Genomic DNA, 16,118 nt, shown 5'->3' with positions numbered 1-16,118 from the left:
GTCTCCGCTATCTCTAGCCTTTCCTTCCTTCCAGCAGTCTATGCCTCCAAGTTTAATTTCCCTGTTAAATGTAACTTTGCTTTTTCATGTTCAACCTTTTGTTTTTGGTTACTGTTCTTGGTTCAGTTCCCCTATTCGATGTGAACCGACCTGATATGGTCTCTACCATGAAGGTCGGTATAGAAAAAGTGTTAAATAAATAAATAAATATATTGGATACATTTCTTTATGAATGTCTTTTTCCACTAAGCCCTTAGCCCATAAAAATTGGGCAACAGCACGTTGTTCTTTGACCATACAATCTGTCAACACGGCAGCCATTTTCCTTGTGTACACAGCTCCCGCGCATGCACAGTTTAAACAACTATTTATGTACATAAGCACTTCTAAGGTGCTGCCATCTATGGAATATGACAACATTACAGATATATGTTGTATTACCTTAGTAGAGAGATTTGTGACTTACTTACTGACTTACCCTCGTACATAACTTTGTGTTCATATAACACTCAACACAATAAAACAACTGCGAAAACTAGAGGATATACCTAAGGCTTCCACCCACCCACCTCTCACCTATATCTCAAATTCATAGTCTATGGCAACAGATAGCCCGAACCCTTAGCACCTCTGTATCAGGCAGCGGCTCATGGAATGACCAATTTTGTATTCTAGGTATACTGGGACAGTGGGGCTTGGGAGGACACTCACCCTCTCTATTATGGCTCAAAGGCCGTTTGGTGATGCTAAGCTAGGCCTGTAGCAGAACTTCAACTGCGAAAGTCACATCATACAAGTTACCATGCTACAGTCAGCACGGTATTGCGGGAATTACACTTTAAAATACTACACAAAAGTGTTTTTTGGCCACGCAAAGCTTATTTAGCTGGTATTTCTACCTCCCCCGCCTGCCTTAAGTGTAGCCTGGGTCAGCGGGGCTTGGGAGGACACTCACCCTCTCTATTATGGCTCAAAGGCCGTTTGGTGATGCCACAGTTGATTATGCGCCATTGGCTACAGCCTACGGCACCTTCCTCCCAGGATTGGAATGTGGACGCTCTTACCTTCTTACAAATTCATAGTTATATTGACTCCCTTCATGTAACTTATAAGGAGCCCTTGACGAATGGACCTTTCCAACGCTTTCTACATATGGGTGGAAAATGATTTAATATGTGTGGTTTCCCTTTGGGTCAGCCACTAGATGGCCCTAGGTACCCGTTTAGAACCCTTACATCTATGAGCATTCCATTCCTTTCAGCCCCTCCCAACCTGGAGGGCTGTGGTTGGTTGCCTACTCCTATTTAGTGCAGCCATTTTGGTAATCTGTGGAATTAAGTTGAGTTAGCACCAAAGCAGTGAGGATGCAGTTTTTCCATTCCCTGATGATGTCTCCCAGCCTTATGTTCTGAATTTAGTTGTGATGAGATAGATTTTTGCCAGATTCCCTTTGGGGCAAAAGGGCCACCAACCCAGAGGCCTGAAGACCTGTGAGCCACTCTACACCCTAGGTGAGGCAAGCACTAGTGACAAATTCTTGTGTGGGATATTTTTGATGGCCAAGATGTATCGTGACTTTTTTCAGCAGGGTCTCCGGCTTAAACCTTGCACCCTTTGAAGAAGGCTCCCCCGGACACACAGAACAAGGGCTAAAGACTTGTGAGCCTTAATCTACACTGCAAGCAGCAGTGATAGTGAAGCAGCAGTGACCAAGAGATTTTTTCAGAGAGCCAGTATTCGGATATTTTTTTTTAGGGTGGTTTTTCTGACTCAACCCTCCCCACAGGGTTCCAGGATTGGGATAGCCTGCTTCCCATATTCTAAGTCATGTAACGCGATAGACATGTTAGGAGGAGGAGGAGGAGGAGTAGTAGTAAAGACTGTTCCTGCACCAGTACCAACATTGAGGAGAAGGACCAAGATATTGGAATTTCCCAATTGTTCGCCACCCTATGGGACCTGGCCAGGCTGGATAATCATGAATAAACTGGACTCAGGTATGACTTTTCCGTATTTGGGGGGACCCCTCTAATAGGACTCCCGTTTGGCCTACTGGGAGAACTTTGTGCACTATAAAATCACCATGGGAAGCTTTACCCCAATACCTGAAATAAAGGACACCTACCCAGAAGAGAAAACCTTTGTACATCAGTCAGCTGTAAATTTATCTTTATTAAAATGGACTCAGAGCAGCCTTGAAGAATAAGTTTGTGTGCTTTTAGGACCTAATCTCCTCTAGCAAGAGTTACATATATTTATGAAGGCTCAATTACAAGTTTACTCAAAACTAATCTATGAGTAGTACAGTTCTGGTGATGCAAGTGTATTTCTTTAAGACAGTCAACCTACAGTTATAGTAATAAAATCAGGATGATGCGTTCGACTTTAATCTAAATGCCTTACCTCTTCTTTGCAACACTAGTGGAAGACAACCAAGAAACACTTACTGAATTCATTCCACTGAACAGATCTCCTGATCCTACATGAGCTGTGTGAACAAAATTCGTTGGCTCTCCAATCATACTTCGGTCAATCCGCCGTCGCCTTTTCTAAAAAGCAGAGATTAAATATATTTAGCTTCTGAAAGCATCCAAGCAACTTCATTTGCTTAAAGACAAACAGCAGCAGTACAGGGTAGATAAGCATCTGGGTTACTTTATCATTTAAAAACTAATTTAGTATTCCAGTCCATGATTCAGCATGGCATAGCACTAGCCACATTTGTTCTGACATTCATCCAAGGTCAAAGTTCAGCCACTATTTTCTGGAAGTCACAAACACAAGCAGTTCTCATCTAAAAAACATTTTAGAACTGAACAAATAACGTTAATACCCAGTTAGTTTAGGACATGATAAACCTGACAAATATATCATTAAATTTTCTTCTTTGCAGCAGTCTATTCACCATCTAGAATAGAACAAAGGGAAATAATTGATAAAATCTGTTTTTCAACTAGAAATTATAATGGAAGTGCCTTCTGATTTTATAAAGATCTTGCTCAGATACCAAGCTATGAAATAGGTTTAATGTTTCTGAGTAGACCAAGTAACAATTTCTAATAAACATTTTCTAAGGTCAGAAAAGAGATCTAAAGGTCCAGATAGACCACCTTGTGGTTAGATGCACTTGGTATTGAAGATGTGTTGTCCATCCCGCCCACCATCCAGTCTTTTACCCATTTGCCAGCCTGCCTCCTAGACTCTTCCCCTTCCTACCATCCTTGCAGGCATAACTGACTCATTTAAGAAATAAAATGTCACCCAGAAAAAGTGGGCAAAAAAGGGCATTACAGCACTGACTCACGTAGCCTCTACTGGTGCATGTAACATACACATGCCACGTTGCTTCTGCTCCTTGTTAGGTGCAGAAGTCTGAAGAACATCAGAGAGAGAGAGAAAGAGAGAGAGACAGAGAGAGACTCTTTATAGGGCTCAGTCTAACACTCTATATATGGACCATTGTAAGGGGCACTTTCATTCAGGGTGAGTTTTCAGGAGGTGGGTTGCGGTTAGGGGGTGTTACAGACACATTTAGAGAGGTATCCATTGTAAAACTGACCTCATTAAGGAATTTTTGACCTTGTAAGTGATCAAAAGGAGTTGATTTGTACAATGCCACTAGCAGAGTGGCATTGTACAAACTATGGTGTCCATCGGTGCAGATTGTACCGATGCAGACAGCTCGGACTTCCTCAACCCGAAGAATTTCTCCATCTTGTCGAGTGAAGCGCAATGTCTCTTAGGGGTCATCTGGGTGCACATGCGGCAACCCCGGATATCATACGATGCCCCCAGGCAGAAGACACATAGAATGAGATCAAAGGGAGAGAGGATCGAAATTGCAGTTTTTTGGGGGGGGGGAGCAGATGAGGAACATGTCCCTACAATCCTCCACTTTTGCATCCCCTCCCCAATCTGGCATACACAGCACCAAACCCTTTTCACATACAAAAACACTGCCCCTCCTCCCCCCAATACATACCCCTCCAGCTGACACCCTCATATCCAGCAGACTCTCACCCTCAATAATCCTTCACTCTGCCCCTCTTCTACAAAGCAATACTCCTTTGCTATATCTGCTCCAGGATCACCTTCTCCCTATCCTGTTAGCTTCCCACTGCCTACGAAAGAGGGGAGCTGAATCAGAAAGCAGTTGTTCTCTGCCAAGAAGCATATAGAAACTTAGAAATGATGGCAGAAAAGGCCAAAATGGTCCATCCAGTCTGTCCAGCAAGCTTATGGTAGTATCTACCACGCCATCCAAGTATCTGCATGCGTCAAACAAGTCATCCCTATACTTATCAGTTTCCCAGCCCGTCAACGTCAGGGCCCTTGTTGGTTGTTGTCTGAATCTATTTCCCCTATTCCTCTTTTCCCCCTGCCGTTGAAGCAGAGAGTAATGATGGAGTTGCAACAACAGTACAAAGGCTTATTAGTTAAAGGCTAGGAACCGCCACACCAGCAAGTTACCTCCATTCACTCTTTTCTTCATTCTCATCTTCTAGCCTTTAAGGATTCATAGTGTTTATCCCATGCTCCTTTGAAATCTTTTACTGTTTTTGTCTTCACTTCCTCCAGAAAGGCATCCACTACCCTTCTCCGTGAAGAAATATTTACCGACATTGATTCTGAATCATCCTCTGTGGAGTTTTGTTTTGTGACCCCTAGATCTACTGATTTCTTTCCAATGGAAAAGGTTTGTTGTTGATTGTGCATCATTAAAACCTTTCAGGTATTGGAAGGTCTGTATCATATCTCCCCTGCACCTCCTCTCATCCAGGGTATACATATTTAGGTCCTTCAGTCTCTCCTCCTAGTAAAACAAATAAGAATGGTGGTAATTTGATGATGTGGCTGTTACTACCATTAACCAATAAGCCTGATACTTTTGATGGAGACCACCCACCATTTTGGACACCTTTCTCTGGACTACCTCCATCCTATCTCTGACCCTTTTGAGATAGGATCTCCAGAACCAAACACAGTACTCCAGATGAGGCCTCAACAAGAACCTGTACAAGGGCATTATCACCTTTTTCTTAGTTATTCCTCTCTCTATGCAGTCCCGCATTCTTCTGGCTTTAGCTATTGTCTTGTCACATTGCTTTATCATCTTCAGATTGCTAGACACCATCACCCCAAGGTCTCTCTTGCTCCGTGCACAACAGCCCTTCACTCCTCATCACATACAGCTCTTTTGGATTACTGCACCCCAGATGCATGACTCTGCACTTCTTGGTACTGAATCCCAGTTGCCATATCTTCGCCCACCGTTCAAGCTTCCTTATATCACATCTCATTCTCTTTACTCCTTTCGGCGTGTCCACTCTGTTGCAGATCTAAGTATCATCCGCAAAATGACAAACTTCACCTTATATCCTTTCCTCAATGTCGCTCACAAAGTTATTGAACAGAATCAGTCCTAACAGATCCCTGTGGCACTCCACTTAACACCATTCTCTCTTCAGAAAAGGTTCCATTTCCCATCACACTCTGTCTTCTGTCAACCAGTTTGTAATCCATGCCACCACCTTGGCGTTCACTCCCAAGTTTCCCATTTTACTCACGAGTTTTCTGTGTGGAACCGTATCAAAAGCTTTATTAAAATCCAAGGACATCACAGAGCGCTCTTCCTTAATCCAGTTCTCTAGTCACCTAATCAAAAAAAAAAAATCAGATTTGTCTGACAGGACCTTCCCCTGGTGAATCCATGCTGTCTCGGATCAAGCAACCCACCAGATTGTAGATAGTTCACTAGCGTTTCCTTCAGCAGAGTCTCCATTAATTTTTCCATCACAGAGGTGAGGCTAAACAGCCTGTAGTTTCCAGCCTCCTCTCTGCTCCCACTCTTGTGAAGCAGGGACTACTACCGCTCTTCTACAATCTTTCAGCGCCACTCCAATTTCCAAGGACCTACTGAACAGGTCCTTAAGTGGACTCGCCAGTACATCTGAGCTTCCTCAGTATCCTGGGATGTACCTCATCCGACCCTATGGCCTTGTCCACTTTCAGTTTTCTTAACTCTTCCCATACATTATCTTCTGTAAACCGAGTTTTGTCTACTCCACCCCTATCCACAATCTTGTTAACTAGCGACAGTCCTTCTCCAGGGTCTTCTTTAGTGAACACTGAACTGAAGTATTTGTTTAATATTTTGGACATTTCTTAGTCTCTCTCCACATCTTAACCTTTGTCACCTTTCAATTTTATTATACTAATTTGGATCTTTCTTTCTCTGATATATCTGAAAAATGTTTTGTCACCTCTTTGGCAATCCTTTCTTCTGCCTGACTTTTAGCTTTCTTGATTTCCTTCTTCGCCTCCCTCAGTTTCACCAGATATTCTTCCCTGTGCTCATTTTGGGATCCTTTATAATTTCTTGAATGCTGTTTTTTGCTTTTATCTGCCATCTCCTTTGAGAACAAGTTCGGTTTTTTATTTCTCTTACTTTTGTTGAATTTTCTAACATATAGATTTGTTGCTTTTGTAATTGCTCCTTTTAGTTTGGCCCACTGTTCCACCTCTCCCATTTTCTCCCAGTCTTCCAATTCTACCTCCAGGTACGTCCCAATTTCGACAAAATCCGTACTTTGAAAATTAAAACCCGGGTCTTCGTGTGACTTCTCCATATCCTATTTGCAATATCAAACAATATCGCTTGATGATCACTGGTGCTGATATTATCCCAGTTAGCGAGTACTAAGTCGAGTATCACATCCTCTCTCATGGGTTCCATTATCATTTGTTTGAACAAAGCCCCTTTTAGGGCCATCCACTATCTCTCTACTTCTGGTAGATTCCGCAGAAGGGATTCTCCAGTCTACATCCAGCAGATTAAAATCTCTAACAATCAACACTTCTCCATTCTTTCCTACCTTTTGGATGTCTTTGACCAGATCTCTGTCTAGTTCTTCCACTTGAGTCTGAGGCCTGTAAATCACTCCAGTAACAATGGATGCACCATCTTTTTTTTTTTTTTTTTTTTTTAGGATAGCCCATAATGAGTCTTCTTTTTCCCCTCATTATTCCTTGCAGTTCAGTTGCCTGGATATTGTTTTTGATATAAAGAGCCATTCTTCTCCCTTTTCTGTCCTTTCTGTCCATCCTTAACAAGTTATAGCCAGTTATGGCCGTATCCCAATCATGAGAATCCATGAACCACATCTCTGTAACCGCTACAATGTCCAAGTCCACCTCCACCATTAGGGCCTGCAGGTCTGGGATTTTATTGCCCAAACAGTAAGAGACCTTGGGGTTATCATAGATCAACAACTCAATCTCAAAAAACAGATCAACTCCATCCTCAAAGAAGGTTTCTTCAAGCTTCACATCCTGAAGAAACTCAGACCCCTCCTCCACTATCATGACTTCCGCACCGTCATCCAAGCCACCCTTTCCTCAAAGCTGGACTACTGTAATGCCCTCTTCCTTGGCCTACCCTCCTCCACCACCAAGCCCTTACAAATGCTCCAGAATGCCATCGCCAGGGTCATCACCAACTCAAGGAAAGCTGATCACATTACCCCAATACTCAAAGAACTCCACTGGCTCCCCATCGCATCCCGAATTCTCTTCAAAATTCTAACCATAGTGCACAAGTCCATCCACTCGCACAATTCCAATTGGTTGGATGAACCCTTTCGTCCTATACGCACTGAACGACCCACTCGCACTGTCAACAAAGGCACCCTCTCCATTCCCCCTTTGAAAAAAGCCCACCTCTCCTCTACTAGGGACCGTGCACTATCCATTGCAGGCCCTAAACAATGGAACGCCCTCCCTACCACTCTCAGGCTAGAGCCATGTTACGCCAAGTTCAGAAAAAAACTTAAAACATGGCTCTTCCGACAAGCCTACCCTGATTAAGTACACCGACTTCTGCAAGTATCTTGCCTACGCCTTGTATATTCCTGTAAATAGTCTGTTGCAGTTTTTATTTATTGCTTTAATTCTTCCACCTCCTGCTCTTTGTATACTCCTCCTGTTCGCCCTCCCTGTTCATTGTAATTTCTACCTTTAAAGTTACATTGTAAACCGGTATGATGTATGCATACTAATACCGGTATATAAAAGTTTTTAAATAAATAAATAAATAAATAAATAAACTACAAGCATTTGTAGTCATAGCTTTCTAATTTTTCTCCCTTGATTTGTTGCACTTCCTAGCCACCTTTTCTGGTTTTTTGAGCTGATTGATTTTGTTATTTTCTCCTTCCACTTGTATTGCTTGGGGATGACATTCACTTTCATTGGCCATCTCCTGCCACTCCCATTCTTTAGTTTAAATGTCTGATAATATATGATCTGAATTTCTCACATAGCATCCCCCTTCCTGCTATAGACAAATTTACAAGCTTTAAACGAGTTAGCAAGGACTTCTGTCTTGCCTGATTCCACTCCTTTGGAGATCGTCTCTTCGCTACACAGTACTCGATCTTTAATACTGAACTTGGACTTAAGGTACCTGCTCCTCAGGGGCCTATTGTGCTCTGGCTATCCACTCCTCAGAGGGCCATCTCGTCTGCAGGAATCTACCATTGCTGTCTGTGAGTACCATCATCTACTTCCTTGGGCCACTACCGAGTGCTCTCTGTTGCCTGCCTCATCACTACCATTGTGAGTGCTTTCGCCTATTCAGTTCCTCTGCTATGAGTGCTTAGTCACCACTTCCTGATTTACGGCGTATCCCACGCTGCGGGTCACTACTGGATCACATCTACAAAGCATCTCCACTCCAGAGGAGCTGCCCTGGTGTACCCCGCTCTGTGGACCACTACCAGGACCACCAGTTTCGCACCACTTCATTCCAGACAGAGCTTATACCCACTTTGTGGGAAACCTACATTTCTGCTTAATAAAATACTTAACTGCTGTCTGTCTATTTGACCAGAGCCTGTCATAGTGAGTCCCCACAGGGCACCTCTCTGTGGGTGCAGCCAACTCTCACTATGACCCAAAGGTCCACAACCACACCGAACAATAACAAATTTGTTGAGGTTTCTTCATTCTCCAATGCAGAAAATGCATTATGTAGGGGTAACTTTGGGGTGAGTGTGTGTCTTCATCACAAGCCTTATTCTGCCAGAGCCCAATGTTATCCATTTACATAGAAAAATATAAATGATGGCAGAAAAGGACCAACGGTCCATCCAGTCTGCTCAGCAAGCTCATGGAAGTTTCTGCCATATCATACAACTCACCCCTGTAGTTATTTTCCCAGACCATCAAAGTCAGGGCTCTTGTTGTTTAAGGCCAATTCCCCATTACCTTCTGCCATAGAAGCAGAGAGGAATGTTAGATTTGCATCAAGAGTTTCAGGCTTATTGGTTAAGAGTAGTAACAGCTGCATCAGCAAGTTACTCCTATGTTTGTTTGCCTGGATTTTTGAATTCTGTATGACCAACATTTCTGTGGTAGTCGGGGTTGATGCACAGGATGCTGTAAAGTTGGGGAAGGTGGGTGTCTGTCACATGTCTTATTCTACCAGAGCCCACTGTAAACCATTTTTTCCAGGAATTCTGTAACCTCTGTGGGAGATAGGCAGGAGATACTGGATGGTTCAAGGAAGGAGACTTTAATTGAAACCTGGACAATTCCTCCCTTAGATGCAGCAGCTTCATTTTAATTGCAGACAGCTGAAGGCAAAAGGGACAACCTTTGATTCTCCAAATGATAGGCCTTGGGACAGAAGTGCAACAATTGCTGCATTGAATGAAAGACATTTTGTTAAATTATCATTGATTCCCTAAAATAATATAGATAAGGTAAGGGAAAATTAAGGAACTAGCAGAGATTTTTAGTAGGCATTTGAAGTAAAAACTGCTCCCTAGATTTTTGCTATTCTAGGCACAGGCCCTAATGTGCTTATTGACAAATCCAGGCGAGATCAAATCTAAAAAGGAATTTCATCACCCTTTTTCCTGAGTACAGGACAAGTTATATATTTTGGGGATAAATAACGGCATCTGACATTTTTGGGAAGTTATCCTATCCAATGGGAGTGGGGGTTTATCATAATAGGTTAATAATTGTACTTGAATGTGTAACAATCACAATGTCAATAGACCCAATAAAGATTTCTGAATTCCTCAAACTTGTTATATTTAAATAGTGCCATTACAGTAATAGTAAAAAATAAACCTGTTCAAAGAGCATAAAGCATCTTGCATCTTTATTAAACCCACTGTGCACATATAAAAGAAACACTATAGAATTTGAGATACGTATGAATGCACAAACCAGTTCTACACCATTTAACCACTACCAGTCAGCTACAATTCAGAATATTCTGCTTTTATTTGATACTGTATAGGTAAGTTATCCTAGGTTTATTCACATTTCATTGTGCTTCATTAAACAATTATACAACCAAACCTCCACTTTGTTTTTAACGGTTTCTACAGAATTGAGTTATACATTTTGGTCTCAGTTCTGTCAGTCAGCACATGTCATTCCCATAGATAGCATTTATGTACTAGAAGTGACAAATCCACTAATAGTGAATATACTTCTGTACTTTTCATTGCTTTCTTGAGCAGTTACCGACCAAAGTCTTTACTGTACAACACTATATCCACCTGCTGGAACAGACTTTTCCAGACATCAGATCTAGGCAATGATATTTTTCTTGCATGTGACACTGATGGACTAATAGTGGTCCCACCCCCATGACAAGTTATCGCTGTGGCTACTTTATCACGTGACAAGATTGTGATTTTGTGCACATCTTCAAGGATTTGAAGCCTAGTAGTATGCAACCAGTCCCTCTATCAAAGCTGCTTTCTTTAGCTATTAAGTATACCAAGGTTATTAACTTCCTGTAATGTTTTAATTTAATACCCTTGTGTATCTAGCACATCTCTGAAAAGCCAGAACCCAGGAGACAGAGGAAGATCTATATCCAATTGGTCTTTGAGAAATTTAATTACATTTTCCCAGAACCACTCAATATGTTTACACATCCACACAGCCAGAGAATGCCAGTTTTCCTACTCTCAGTAATTAAAGAATGCCAAGCCAAACGCATGAACTTTGGATGTGAACACAAAAACTATAAGAAATTTAAAAAGCAGCAGTGGCAGAAAGATATTTTTAGACAGGTTAATGACCAATGCATTAAAGTGCAGCTGTTCGAAAAAATTATACTTAGTTCATTAATATTAGTGCAAGGAAAACCAACACGTATTAAAATACACAAAATTTACCAGAATACTTAATGCAAAAAAAACAAAACTGGTGTAGTGAACTTCTTTATGTTAAATGTTGTATTAATATTCTACTTTTCAGCATTTTAAAACATACCAGTACTTCAATGGCATCTCGTGATCAGCAGCCAAACACCTTGGTAATGGACAAAATATTAAAAGCACCTTACTGCATTAGCTCCTAAAGTGTTAAAGTATAAAATTAAGATTCATTTTTGTTTTGATTTATAACTTTTCTGAGTAAATACAGGATATCATAAATATCATTTCAAAAACTAGAGCTTGTTACTGTGCTGTCAGAAGTCACTGCAGGTCTCTCACACTAACGAGACATATAACAAACCTGACTAATTTAAGGGTGGACACAAATTAAAAAAAAAATAAAAAAAAAGCACCAATCTTTTGTTTCGAAGAAATATAATGAAGAAATTACTTATCTAATAATTTTGTTTTCCTTAGTGTAGACAGATGGACTCAGGACCAGTGGGTTATGCTCCCCTGCCAGCAGATGGAGACTGAGCAAGCTGATGTCACAGTATATATAACCCTGCAGTGACCCCGGCCTGCCAATATTCTCTTCAAAAGCAACTGTGGACTAGCAAAAATGTTGATTAAAAACTTGATTAAACACAGGCATCCATAACTGTACTCAACCAATAAGAAAACACTGAACTCACGCAAGAATCTAGGTACCCCAATCTAGGGACTGGATGAACACTTCCCAGCATTCTCTTGGATTCCAGAGCCCCAAAGGACTGTTGACACTCATGCAGCAGCCAAGGTCAGGAAGCTGAGTCCATCTGTCTAAACTAAGGAAAACAAAATCAACAAGTAAGTAATTCCTCCATTTTCTAGTGTGTAGACAGATGGACTCAGACCAGTGGGATGAACCAAAGCTACTCCCTAACAGTGTGGGAGACTGCCCACGGTCCAGTCAACACTGCACATGCAAAGGCTGCGTCTTCCCGGGCCTGCACATCCAGATGATAAAGCCTGAAAAAAAGTGTGTAAGGAGGACCACGTTGCAGCTCAGCAGATATCAATGGAAGACAACAATCAAACCTTCACCCATGACACTGCCTGAGCCCTAGTGGAATGAGCCCGAACCTGAGTAGGCAACGGCTTCTCAGCATCCATATAAGCGGCCGTGACCACCTCTTTAATCCAATGAGCTATTGTAATCTACAAAGCTGGAGCACCCTGCTTACTTCCGCCATGAGGGACAAATAGGTGATCCGTTTTCCGGAAAGGTTCAGAAATATCCAGATACCGCACAATAAGTTTAACATCCAATGAGTGTAAGAGGCAATACTCCTCCGCATCCCTGACTTTATCCAGGGACGGCAATGAGGTGGACTGATTCAAATGAAAGCCTGACACCACTGTAGGCAAAAAAGATGGAACAGTATGCAGCTCTAACGCCCCTAGAGTTACCCAAAGGAACTGCTCCCGGCAAGAGAAGGCCTGCAGCTCAGAGGGTAGACGCGCAGAAAAAATAGCCACCATAACACTGTCTTCAAGGTTAACAACTACAAGGAAAGGCTATGCAGCGGATGGAATGTAGGTCCCACCAAAAATCCAGCACAGAGTTAAGGCTCCATAAGGGAACTGGTTACTGCAAGGGAGGCCTAAGATGCATCACTCCCCTCAAAAGACAGACCACATCAGGATGTGATGACAAGGAATCACCATTCACTGGGCCCCTGACACAGCAAGAGTTGCAACCTGTACCTTCAAGGAATTAGAGGCCAAACGTTTATTCAACCCATCATGCAAAAAATCCAGAATGAGCGGGATCTTAACTGAACGAGGAAGACCACGTTCCTCACACCAGGCCTCAAAAACTCTCCAAACCAGAAAGTAAGGTAAGGAAGTGGAGAACTTTTGAGCATGGAGTAAGGTGGCAATCACTGTGGAGGAATATCCATGCTTTGACAGGCGAGCCCTCTCAAGGGCTAAACTTTAAGACAAATCACAGTCGGCTCCTCATGAAGAACCAGAACCTGCTGCAACAGATCTATGAAGGGGGATCTCCACCAGGAGTCTCCACAGATCTGCATACCACAGATGGCTGGGCCAGTCTGGCACCATCAGGAGTACTAGCCCCCTGTGGCCTTCGGTTTTGTGAATTGTCTTGCCCAGCAATGGCCACAGAGGAAAGGCATAAAGCAATCTGTCTTCCGGCCAGACCTGTATAAGAGCATTTATGCCCAAAGACCACGGATCTCTCCCATGACTGTAGAATCGAGGAACTTTTGCATTGCAAGAAGTTGCTAGTAGGTCTAGGAATGAAGTCCCCAGCGATCCACAATCAGCTGAAACGCCTCTGCTGACAACACCCATTCTCCTGGGTCCAAACTCTCCCTGCTGAGAAAGTCCGTTCTTACGTTGTCTTTTCCTGCAATGTGAGAGGCCGAGATCCGTAGATGTCCTTCCACCCATTCCATAAGTTAGTCTATTTCCTACAACACTTGTTGGCTCTTGGTTCCTCCCTGGTGATTGATGTAGGCCACCATCATGACTTTGTCCAAAATCACACAGACTACCAGACCCTGCAGCCTGTGGCCCAACTGCAAGCATGCCAACCTGACCATTCGGTCTTCGGTTCTGTGTGGATGTGTGATTGATGTTCCAGCAGGAGTCTTCAGCATTCCAATGGCCTTGGGCCATCAGCTCCTGACAGTGAGCCCCCCAACCCTGGAGACTCTCATCCGTCATTAGCACCAAACAGGTCAGGGAGAACAAGGAAACTTCCTCTCTCAGATGAGCCTCTAGCAACCACCATTGGAGGTGAGAGCTGATTTCCAGCGGCAAGTGGAGCCGAACCGAATAGTTCTGAGACTGCGGGTTCCAACGAGACAGTAGTGAGTGCTGAAGAAGCAGCATATATGCCCTCGCCCATGCCACCACTTCCAGGGTTGCCTCTATCAAGCTGAGCACTTGTAGATAGGACCACACCGTCAGGCATATAGTATTCACCAACTGACATAGCTGAGACATCAATTTCTGAATCCGAATTTTTGGCAGGAAAACCTTGTCCTGCCCTGTATGGAAGCGAACCCCCAGATACTCAGACCGGGATGGCTGAAAACTGCTCTTGGCCAGGTTCACCACCCAACCGAGCTCCTGCAACAAGAAGATCACCTTGTGAGACATCAGGCGGCTCTCTTCCTGAGACTTGGCTCAAATCAGCCAGTCGTATAAGTATAGATGCATTAGCATTCCTTCTCCCCTCAAGTCTGCCACTACTACCACCATAACCTTGGAAAACATCTTGGGGATGGTGGCCAGACCAAAGGGCAGTGCCAAAACTGATAATGATGCCCCCAACACCTCAAAACATAGAAAACTGTGTTCCAAACAGATGGGAATATGAAGGTAGGCATTGAACAGATCTAGGGAGGTCAGAAATTCCCCCGACTGCACTGCCATTATCACAGAGCATAAGATCTCCATGCGAAAATGAGTCACCTTTAAATGACTGCTGATCCTTTTGAGATCCAGGATGGGATGAAAGGAATCCTCTTTCTTGGGCACAACAAAATAAATGGAATATCACCCCATACTTTGAGATGTGGGTTCTGGTACCACAGCCCTCAGCCTGAACAGTCTGAAGCACAGACTCTACTGCTTGCTTCTTTTGCGGGGAGTGGCAAGGAGACACCATGAATACGTCCCGAGGAACACTGCAAAATTCCAGTGCATATTCTTCTCGTATCACCTCCAGGACCCACCTCTGATAAAAGAGAGGCATCTCCCCTTATCTTTGGTTCCCAAAGGTGGGTCAGCAAACTTTCATTGGGAAGCTCGGGAAGATCCGCCACCCAAGCCTTCTTCTCTCTTGGGCTGTCTGGGATAAAAGGACTGAGACCTACCAAAAAGCCTTATCCTCTGGAAGGTCAACCCCCTGTAGGGACAAAAGTGCTTGGAACCCCGGAGACAACCCCTCATACCAAAGGGGCACTGCAATTGCTTCTTATCCTCCAGCAACTTAGGAACCGGAGATTCACCCATTTACTGGCCAGTTTCTCCAACTCGCTCCCAAACAAGGCGAGTCTTTAAAAGGCATCTTTGTAAGATTAGCTTTGGAGGCTGCATCAGCTGACCAATTTCACAACCAGAGTTGGCACCTGGCATCTATCACCCAAGCCACTCCTCTGGCCAAGGTATGGACCAAATCACAGCCTGCTTCTGCTAAAAAGGTGGCAGTGGGTTCCATAACTGCTCTGAAATTCCCTCCAGAGTCATCACTGTCCTGAGAGAAGCAGACAATATCATGCCACTAGGGCACAACAGGAAGTGATCTGTAATGTCTCAAAGGGTTGCTTAAGGATAGCCTCAATCCTCCAATCATATACATCCTTCAAGTCCACTCATCCCTCCATGGGGATGGTTGTCTGCTTAGAGACAGCACAGACCAGGACATCCACTTTGGGAAAATGCAAACACTCTCTCACAGCTAGATCCAGGGGGTAGGGGCCTTCCAATGTCCAACCCACTTTTAAAATGTACCTCTGGAGTGTCCCATTCAAGATCAATCAATTCCTGAATGGCATCCATACCATCACAGGGAAAAAACCAAGAGGCTTTACACAAGGAAACTAAGATAGGATTCTTCTTCGGCTCCGACATGGCATCTGAACCAGGTACACCCAGCTATTTCAAAGTCTGGGAAATCAGTGCTGGCAGTTCATCTCTATGAAAGAACCTCAACCAGGTTCGATATGGTTCCAGGCCTAGAGGAATTTTCCCATTTTCTAGGGAGTCAGGATCTACCTCATCATCAGTGCCTTCCAGATTCCTGTCAGGAACACCCGCAGGGAATAGAGGCGAGCTCTGGCACTGAAGCCCAGGACTGGAAGAGGGAGATGCCACTGGCTAAGGGTCCCACCTGACAGGATTGGGTGAAGCAGA

General features: G+C 43.5%; 1 protein-coding gene across 9 annotated transcripts in view; it reads right to left on the bottom strand.

The window, feature by feature from the left end:
* The window catches only part of LOC115100406 (CDC42 small effector protein 2-A-like), a 168,727-nt gene that overhangs the window by 9,459 nt on the left and 143,150 nt on the right, over positions 1-16,118 (bottom strand). For all 9 annotated transcript variants that reach the window (XR_003859066.1, XM_029618865.1, XM_029618857.1 and 6 more), the window contains one exon: positions 2,448-2,549. Coding sequence is in view for 8 of the 9 variants with exons in the window: in XM_029618865.1 (XP_029474725.1) it covers positions 2,448-2,549 (102 nt within the window). In the remaining variant the exon portion in view is untranslated. The remainder of the gene's footprint in view (positions 1-2,447; positions 2,550-16,118) is intronic.

Source organism: Rhinatrema bivittatum, chromosome 1 (assembly GCF_901001135.1).
Source record: "Rhinatrema bivittatum chromosome 1, aRhiBiv1.1, whole genome shotgun sequence".
Taxonomy (NCBI): Eukaryota; Metazoa; Chordata; class Amphibia; order Gymnophiona; family Rhinatrematidae; genus Rhinatrema; species Rhinatrema bivittatum.
This window is presented reverse-complemented; position numbering and strand designations above follow the sequence as displayed.